Source organism: Acipenser ruthenus, chromosome 32 (assembly GCF_902713425.1).
Source record: "Acipenser ruthenus chromosome 32, fAciRut3.2 maternal haplotype, whole genome shotgun sequence".
In the NCBI taxonomy this organism is placed as follows: domain Eukaryota; kingdom Metazoa; phylum Chordata; class Actinopteri; order Acipenseriformes; family Acipenseridae; genus Acipenser; species Acipenser ruthenus.
In genome coordinates, this window is record NC_081220.1 from 4063121 (window position 1) to 4072697 (window position 9577).

At 41.9% G+C, this 9577-nt stretch overlaps 1 protein-coding gene across 2 annotated transcripts; it reads right to left on the minus strand.

Annotated features, from left to right (window-relative positions):
• Positions 1–1273: 1273 nt before the first annotated feature.
• On the minus strand, positions 1274–7790 carry LOC131703152 (immunoglobulin alpha-2 heavy chain-like). 2 transcript variants are annotated; one of them, XM_059006100.1, is made up of 6 exons: positions 7675–7790; positions 4980–5312; positions 3219–3566; positions 2800–2898; positions 2378–2451; positions 1274–1537 (listed from the first exon to the last, which is right to left on the minus strand). In XM_059006100.1, the coding sequence occupies exons 1-6, from the start codon at positions 7715–7717 to the stop codon at positions 1499–1501; spliced, it is 936 nt and encodes a 311-aa protein (XP_058862083.1). In that variant the 5' UTR covers positions 7718–7790; the 3' UTR covers positions 1274–1498. The 2 variants fall into 2 exon arrangements, with proteins under 2 accessions (XP_058862083.1, XP_058862084.1); XM_059006101.1 differs by lacking the exon at positions 2800–2898.
• Positions 7791–9577: the final 1787 nt, after the last annotated feature.

Consider the following 9577-nt stretch of genomic DNA (forward strand, 5'->3'; position numbering starts at 1 on the left):
CCACACTAGACAGGTTCATCCTTCAATCTCATCATTCAGGAGCTCAGAACCGCCCCACTAGACAGGTTCATCCTTCAATCTCATCATTCAGGAGCTCAGAACCGCCCCACTAGACAGGTTCATCCTTCAATCTCATCATTCAGGCACTCAGAACCGCCACACTAGACAGGTTCATCCTTCAATCTCATCATTCAGGAGCTCAGAACCGCCCCACTAGACAGGTTCATCCTTCAATCTCATCATTCAGGAGCTCAGAACCGCCCCACTAGACAGGTTCATCCTTCAATCTCATCATTCAGGAGCTCAGAACCGCCCCACTAGACAGGTTCATCCTTCAATCTCATCATTCAGGAGCTCAGAACCGCCACACTAGACAGGTTCATCCTTCAATCTCATCATTCAGGAGCTCAGAACCGCCCCACTAGACAGGTTCATCCTTCAATCTCATCATTCAGGAGCTCAGAACCGCCCCACTAGACAGGTTCATCCTTCAATCTCATCATTCAGGAGCTCAGAACCACCACACTAGACAGGTTCATCCTTCAATCTCATCATTCAGGAGCTCAGAACCGCCCCACTAGACAGGTTCATCCTTCAATCTCATCATTCAGGAGCTCAGAACCGCCACACTAGACAGGTTCATCCTTCAATCTCATCATTCAGGAGCTCAGAACCGCCACACTAGACAGGTTCATCCTTCAATCTCATCATTCAGGAGCTCAGAACCGCCACACTAGACAGGTTCATCCTTCAATCTCATCATTCAGGAGCTCAGAACCGCCCCACTAGACAGGTTCATCCTTCAATCTCATCATTCAGGAGCTCAGAACCACCTTAATTACACATAATTACAATGTTATTATGCATAGTTACAATGTACTTAATATGTAAATATTTTAGCACAATATAAGTAAGTACACAATTGGATCAGAGTAGGGTTAAGGTTAGGTTTAAAGTTAGGGTTAGCTTTAGAGTTATGCATAAGTTTAGGATCAACATTATATAATGCAACAAAAATGTGCACATTAAGTACATTGTAACTATGCATAATAATATTGTAATTATGTGAAGTACACATGTATTTACTACTACTATAACACACAGTAATTAGACACTTAATGTAAAGTGTTACCAAGAAAATAATTGTTTTTTTAACCCCATTACAAAAATTATTGCTATCCAACTTCCTCTCAAGGTTTACTGAACCAAAAGAAACAAACAAAAACTTTTTGTTAAAATCTAAATCTTTATTTCAATGACACAAAATGGCAGATCCAACCAGGTGTTCTGGAGTTATAAGGGTCACAAGCTTAGAAAGAAATGAACAAGAACACATAAAGCTGGTACTAATAATTAAAAATCCTCTGTTTTGATTATTAAATATAATTTGGTGTACGGGAAAAGTCAAAAGGAGGTTGTTGGCAGGCTGAAAGTCACAATAAACATGTAGGCCGAGAGCCTGCAGTCTGAGTCACTTCAAACGGGGTGTCAGTTGATATCATCTTGTTCTGATGAGATTCAGTGATGCATATTCAGTCTGTGAAAAAGAAAAAGATCAGTTCCTGAGATCTTAAAGACTTTAAATATGACTGCCTATGTTATTCATAGGATAATATTTTGTTATTGTTTTCCTTGTTATTGGGGGAAAAGAAACTAAGCAAATACATAACACAATGTATTAGAATAACCCATTGCATTTGTGATTTGCTGTGCTTATGAATGCAAACCACTGTAACAGAACATCCTGGAAAACTGCCAAAATAGGTGAATGGTGGCTGTCTAATTTAATTGATGTCTTTAATAGGCCACACATGCAATTCATTTAAAATAGTAAGAGAAACAGAACACCTAGCCACAAATGATAAAATGCATTTCAGAAGTTGTTTAAGTTGTTTAAGATGTTAATTAAAGCACAAAATGGTCTAACATTTTCACACGAGTGCCTAGTGTTTCTATATCACCAATTGCTGACTGAAAATTGAAATTCTCATGCAGGTACGTATATAAAGGGTATAAAATGATAAAATCTTGAGGTGTTCCAATACATTTGCACACTAGTGTACTGTGCTAACAAGGGACCAACCTTGATGGGCCCCAAACTTTTCTTATGTTCTTATATATATATATATATATATATATATATATATATATATATATATATATATATATATATATATATATATATATATATATATAAAGAGAGAGAGAGAGAGAGAGAGAGAGAGAGAGAGAGTGAGAGAGAGAGAGAGAGAGAGAGTGAGAGAGTGTGTGTGTGTGTAAATATGGAGAGGAGGTCTATAGTAGAAAATGATTGACCCGAGGGAAGACTATTGTTACTGACAAGGGGTATAAGGGTTATTATTTGCTGAATATTTACCGCGTCCTCTTTTGTTTTCCTCTGTGGTGTGCCGCTGTGGTGTGCAGTGAGTTCCGCTTCCCTGCTTCTTTGCTCTGTTAATTCCAAAAACAGAGTTGGTTAGAAACGTGTCATGATAACCAGGGTGTCTATGGGGCTTGCCCATACTGTAGATGAGAAAGGACGTTAAACTGCTTCCACCAAATTCTCACGTGTGTGAATTAGGAAAGTCTATTAAAAACAGGTTATTAACATGTGTTATCCAGCTAACAGACAACTGTTCTAGGACTTACAGAACACACAGCCCAGCACACGACATCTCACGCTTCACCTTTTCATTCTGTCCACCCAAATCACAATCCACACGACTCCAGATGGGTTGAACCTCTGTCCTGCTGTTAATATTGTTTTCATACAAAATGATGAGAAAAAGATTCAATTACCTGTTCTCAGTCTTTTCCTACAAAAACATGCACTGGTCACCACTATCAAGCACAAAATGCACACTCCAGGCAATCCGTAATATAGAACATGCAGACAGTCTGTAAAAGGAAATAAAATACAATGTTATATACAACACTATTTCATGACAGAGATCAAACCCATAGAACTATAATGGCTTTAAATCTCCTTGACAGGGTGACATTCAACCATGTATTCAGGCCTTAAGAGTGCACTTGAAAATATGAGATCCTCTCTAGTCAGAGTCACCAAGATATTCAGTAGGGGTCTGAGAGGGGTGACGCGGGCAGTGAAATATGAGATCCTCTCTAGTCAGAGTCACCAAGATATTCAGTAGGGGTCTGAGAGGGGTGACACGGGCAGTGAAATATGAGATCCTCTCTAGTCAGGACTTACTTACTTGTACCCCCTTCTCCAAAAATGGAATTCCCATGTGTGCCATTCCCGGATGTATAAACCTCTCCGGTAACGTTATTGTGAACCTCACACGCCACTCCCCCGCTCTCCCATTGCTCCACGCTGACTGTGATGTGGCTCGTTACGGTGTAAGCACTGTCAGGTTCTGTCAGCACCTCTTCGAGCCGCGGCGTGGGTTCAGCGGAGACCCCAGGGATTGTCCAGAAGACTGGGCCCCAGAGTGGGGAGGCGTCTCTCACTAAACACACAACCAGAACCGGCTCAGTCCAGCCCATCTCGTCTTCAGACGGGCCCGGGGAGAATAGCTGGACACTCGGGGTTATCTGCGGGTCTTTGCAATACAGTGACAGAAGGTTACTATTAGCATTGGGATTTGGTTGACCCCTCCTCCTCTACAATAATGTTCTCTAGTTCTATTACTGCTATGCAATGTTAGACTGGGGGGTGGATGCGGGTGGATTTTTTGGAAGGGTGGACACTATTTTTTGTGGAACACCATTTTCACACTCTCTTCATTGTTATTTATACCCTATTTTTATAGGTGAAAGTTATTTAATATCATATCAGTGTTTACAAATACTCCACACAGCTGTTTTACTAGGCTATAATATAAAGCTTTCCGTTCTTTATTTTATTGCATACATTTTGTCATGTTTTTGTATTTGTGACATGCTGTTTTGTCCGATTGTTAATGTCTTTATCTTTTTTTAATGTTTTGCATACAGCTTAATACTATGGCTATGCACTTTGTGTGTTGTGCTAGCCAGGAGGTATAGTTCGCAAACTATTTTGGGAGACTCCAGGTTTTGTTGATGCTTTACTAGGTTATTTTTTATTTGTTGTGAACTTCTTGGTGTTTATTTTTTTCAATATTTTATCGATGATTCTAGCTGGCTTAGCTTGCAGAAATAATATTTCTTCGATTGGATGTGGGCTAGTGTGTTGGCTATAGTGTGGTAATTTTGAGGACTTGTCTTATTTGAAAGAACTGCTATATTGCATTGTGACTGATTGTGTTGTGTCAAGATAACAGTGTGCGAAATATCTTTGTTCGTCAGTTTTAAATCATCATTGTCTATCCCTAACATTTTTTAAACATTATACCAGACATTTGTAATTTTGAATGTAAACTAACTGTATTTAAAATGTTTAAACAGTTTTTTGGGGACCAGTTAGGAGATATAAACAGTCAAATTGTTTTAAAATGCTTTCATTTAGGTACACCCAGCATTAACATTTTTCATCTTTTTCAGTGTAAAATTCACTTGCACTGTAAAAGTGAAAAGCTCTCCAGGGGCTTTGGCCCTGGACCCCACTGGGGGCCTGATTGGTCCCAAACCCCTTGCGTGTAGGAAAATGTGCACCGTTGCTCTACATTGGGCAACCCCATAGTCCACTCACTATTTTCTGTAGGAGTCTAACCCTGACGCTATGCAACAAGCAACACTGAATTTAGAATACAGAATTATGAAACAATGGAGACCAGATAGCTTGAAACGCATTATAATGGGTGTTGTGTTACTCGAGTGCTTCCCATATACAAGGTCACATTTAGTTTCAAGGTTAGTGTTTGTTTATAGGAGGTCGCACCACTTTTTGTTTGCTATTTGCCTTTTACTTTCAGCTGGGGGTTGAAGGAGCTCCCTGATCGATAGCAATGCAGGAATGTTATTAATGGTAACGCAACATAGGCAGCTCTAACTCAGTGTTCCCTTTCGAGCTAATACACTCTAAACACACTTACCCGTTACAACCAGCCTGGAGCTCCTGCCGGGGATGAATGTGCCCGAAGCTCTGACGATGCAGAAATACAATCCCGAATCGTTCCTTTGAACATTTCCAATCGTTAGGAAAAAGCTCCCGTTTTCGTTATGTATTTCACCAGTATAGCGCCCATTTGTAAGAACTTGTCTGATAAACTGGGTTACGGGCTCCAGGACTCCGCACGGCCGCTCTCGGTACCAGCTGATCAGAGAGGACTCGACAAGCGCGGTGCCAATACTGCACTGCATCCTGACGCTTTCTCCGGGTCTGGCGGTGTGGCGCGGCGGGCTGACAACCGGACTGCATTCTCCACCTGGAAAACATAACAGGCGAGGTGAGTGAATCAGTGAAACAGTTCAGATGAATGAATCCTTTTTTAATTCTCAATGTTTAGCACACCGACAGAAACCAAAATCTCAGTTTCCTTTAGATTTTGTTTTCTTATCATTTAAAACAAGACATAATCAATCTACACTATAAAATAGAACAGTGTAGCTTAACAGCATGTCTGTAAACAACGTGTTACATGAAGCCAGCCATAACCCATAACCCAGCCATAACCCTAACCCTAACTTAACCCCTTTCTGATATAATTGTGTACTTACATATATCGTGCACAGAGATTTACACATGAAGTACATTGTAGGTATGCATGATAACATTGGAATTATGTGTAAGTATTCTACACGTGTATTTACTAAGTAACTACTAGGTATGGAAATACACACTATAGACACTTCATGTAAGGTGTGACCAAAAAAATGTTATCTCACAAATTTAAAGAAAGTTACGCATATAACTCTTGGTATGGCACAGACACCAGGTTTGTGAGCTTCATCGTCATTTTAACAATGAATCTGACCTATTCACAGAAAACACTAATAAGTATGGTGACAAAATATAAACTGCCTAAATACCAACACTGTAACCATATGTTATAATGACTGATTACAGTAGGATTATCTACATATAACATACAGTTTATTTACCTTTAAAAAGGGTTCATTCTTCACACATTATCTACAGAGAAACATATCCAGCTTCTGATTACAACATAGTCTCTCAAACTGAATATAACAAAAAAAAAACAGTTTGTGTTTCAGAATAGTGACATGTAATATACAATAAGACAAGGAGTTTTAGATCAAGCAACGACGCCTCCTCTTGCGTGCTAAAACGTTCTGGCTCACGAATAACTCACAGTTATATACATGTGCAACATTATCACTGAACATTAACAGCGTAACGCAGTGTTCCCGGGTATTAATAATTATAACAAGGGTGTTTTGAAACCAAATAATATCATTGTGAGAATCTCAGAGAGAGAGAGAGAGAGAGAGAGAGAGAGAGAGAGAGAGAGAGAGAGAGAGAGAGAGAGAGAGAGAGAGAGAGAGAGAGAGAGAGAGAGAGAGAGAGATCGTCAAGGCATGCAGCATGCAGACAGGCTAAATAACTGAATCTATTCAGTCTTGAACAAAGAAGACACCGCGGTGATCTGTTTCAAGCATTCAAAATCCTAAAAGTTAAAAGAACATTGTCTATACTTTTTTTTAGGATTTTTAATGTTTGAATCGCCGCGTAGTCTTCTTTAGACAATGTCAACCCAGGGGACTTCTTTGACCTGAAAAAAGAAACAAGGACCAGGGACACAAATGGAGATTAGATAAAGGGGCATTCAGAACAGAAAATAGGAGGCACTTTTTTACACAGAGAATTGTGAGGGTCTGGAACCAACTCTCCAGTAATGTTGTTGAAGCTGACACCCTGGGATCCTTCAAGAAGCTGCTTGATGAGATTCTGGGATCAATAAGCTACTAACAACCAAACGAGCAAGATGGGCCAAATGGCCTCCTCTCGTTTGCAAACTTTCTTATGTTCTTTTGTTCTTATTCTATTGTAATATTAACTCGTGTTACTGTGGCGTGCATGCGGTGAGCAGGACTGCATAGCATCGTGAACAAGAGCTGACAGCGCAATATCCATTACGCTGCTTACGATGGTTAACAGACAAAATAGCTTCAAGTGTATGCAAACGAATACAGTGCGTCGGGACACACACTGATTTCAAACTCCAAGGGAAAAGTAGATACCGTTCAAAAACGACTCTTGTGAGAAATACAATAACGTTTTATTTGTTAATATATGTATTACGGAGGGATGAACAACGGAAAGTAAACGTCTTACAGAATTGCGAGTAGGCTGTCATATTCTGTAATATCGCACAAACACATTGAAGACATTGAATAAGACACGTGGGTTGTTGAGTTTATTTAGAATTCATCGAGTTTTCTTCAGTCTGTGTTTCCCTATTGCGTGTTTAATAGTTCTGGATGACAATACAAACAGCGAGCAGTTTGTACACTCTGGCTTATCAACGCATCTGCACTCGCGGTCGTTAAAACACACATAATAAATATTTACCTTACATCTCATTGTCACGCGAGGCATGTGTATAAACTAGTTTTATGAACTGAGTAAATTGAACCAAAAATGAACGTGGAGCAATATCTGTAGATCGTATTAAACCCGCCGCTGTAATTTTTCATTAAAAAAACCGTCAAAACACCAACACTAATTCTTATAACAATTTTGCATTATAATTGAGTTTGCAAAAAAAAAAAAATCAAATAAAAAATCAACGTTGATAATTATTCAAATAAAATATAAACACTTACGGTGCATAGCGAAGGCCAACAGCACGGCTGTTAAGAGCTCCATAGCGTGACTGAAGGCTACATTAAAACGAGCAAGGACCAAACCAGGCACAGGCTACTGTTTCCACTGAGCAGACCTGCTGTGGTTTCAGAGCTGCAGTGTGATGCGGGCAGCTCGGTTTATTTAGGCGGGTCAATGCACAGGTTTAAATGGGCGTTGTTCTGTGCACTCCAGAAGTAATGAATTATGTATGTTCTATTTAGAAGGTCGTGCGTTTGGGGAGTGTTTTCAACGTACTGTAACGAAACAGGGTTAATGTGCAGCCCTTATAAGGACTCCCTGGAAGCAATCACACTGTGATGATTTGGCAATAGAGAGAAGACCAATCAGACACACTCATTGCAAGCTCAAGTACTTTATTAACACGGAGCCCAAAGGGTATGTTGAACACAGTAAAGCAGAGGGGCTCACTACAGAGAAGCGTCCCCCCCCTCTTACGGTGGCCACAGGCCCTCACCCCCCCCCCCAAACCACCCAAACCACCCAAACCACCCCACTGTGTCCCGTATGTTTGCACAAGCATACACCACCCCCAATCCCTCCCCACATTTATAACAGCCCCCCCTCTCAATGTTTAATTACCCCTTTTATTCCAGTTAACAGTTACCCATGGTCCTGTGCGGCTACCCTCCCAGGTGGGGGCAAGCCAGCACCATCACACGCAGTCGAGACTGTGTCCACAAGCCAATGTTACAGACGCTGCTTAGAGAGGGGCTGTCCAAGGGTCCATGTCCCATGACAAAAAGATGGTCAGATTGACGCAGAGCTCTTGTCCTATGCACAAAGCATCTCAATGCCCGCACTGGGCAGAAGAAATTCAATCTCTCATCCTCCATTGAAGAAAACGGGGGTGGATGGAAGGACTCCAGTTCCACAGACTGATTAATGTGGAAGGCTGTGATCACCTTGGGGAGGAAAGCAGGGTTGGTGCGCAGAGACACCCTGTTGCCATCCTCCCAAATGTGCATGCAGGAGCTGTGCACAGACAGCGCCTGCAGCTCACCGACCCACTTAGCGGAGGTGATAGCCATGAGGAAGACTGTCTTCATAGACAGATACTTCAACTCTATGGAGTATATGGGCTCAAACAGGGCCTTTGTGAGAGCCTCCAGTACAATATCAAGGCTCCATTCAGGGAGAACAGTCCTCCTTGGAGGGCGTAATCAGTGAGCGCCTTTAAGAAATCGAGTAGCCAAAAAATGCGCACCGAATCTACGGGGGCATGGCATGCAGAAATAACCACTAAATACACCTTCAAAGTGGAAGGTGACCTACCAGCATCAAGCAGTTCTTGCAGAAACTGTAAGATAACTGGCATAGGGCAAGGGATTGGGTCATGGCTCCTAGCCAGACACCAAGCTTGAAAATACTTCCACTTGTAGGTGTACAATGACCTAATGGAGTCTGCCCTAGCGTTCTGCAAGGTACCCACAACCACATCTGATAGCCCTAGGGCTAACCATCGGTCCCTAACCATTTCAGGGGCCAGACCCGTAGCCGGAACCTGTCCGGTTCTGAGTGCCAAAGAGTGCCTCTCGCCTGACTGAGGAGATCCATGCTAAGTGGGATCTCCAAGGGCTGGCCGTGTAACAGCTGGCACGGGGTCAAGAACCAAATTCTCCTGGGCCACCCAAGTTGGAGGCGTCTGTCGTCACCACTTGGTGGTTCAACACTACTCACATTTGCACACCTTTGCGCAGGTGAAAGGTCATCCTCCACCAGCGTAGGGCTGCCGAGCACGTATGAGACACCATCAGCCGACGGTGTCTGTCACGCTTGGGATGTAGGTGGAACGCATTGAAGTAGACCCAGCTGAATGGCCGATATGGCTGCAGCCAACAGTTTCTGGCACAATAGGAGGGT

Excerpts from the sequence above, each read along its gene's own strand:
- LOC131703152 (XM_059006100.1), bottom strand. The coding sequence starts at position 7,717 with ATGGAGCTCTTAACAGCCGTGCTGTTGGCCTTCGCTATGCACC. Across the intron at positions 2,899-3,218 it reads TTTTGGAGAAGGGGGTACAA|ACTGTCTGCATGTTCTATAT; the intron begins GTAAGTAAGTCC and ends TTCCTTTTACAG. Across the intron at positions 2,452-2,799 it reads TAGGAAAAGACTGAGAACAG|AGCAAAGAAGCAGGGAAGCG; the intron begins GTAATTGAATCT and ends TGGAATTAACAG.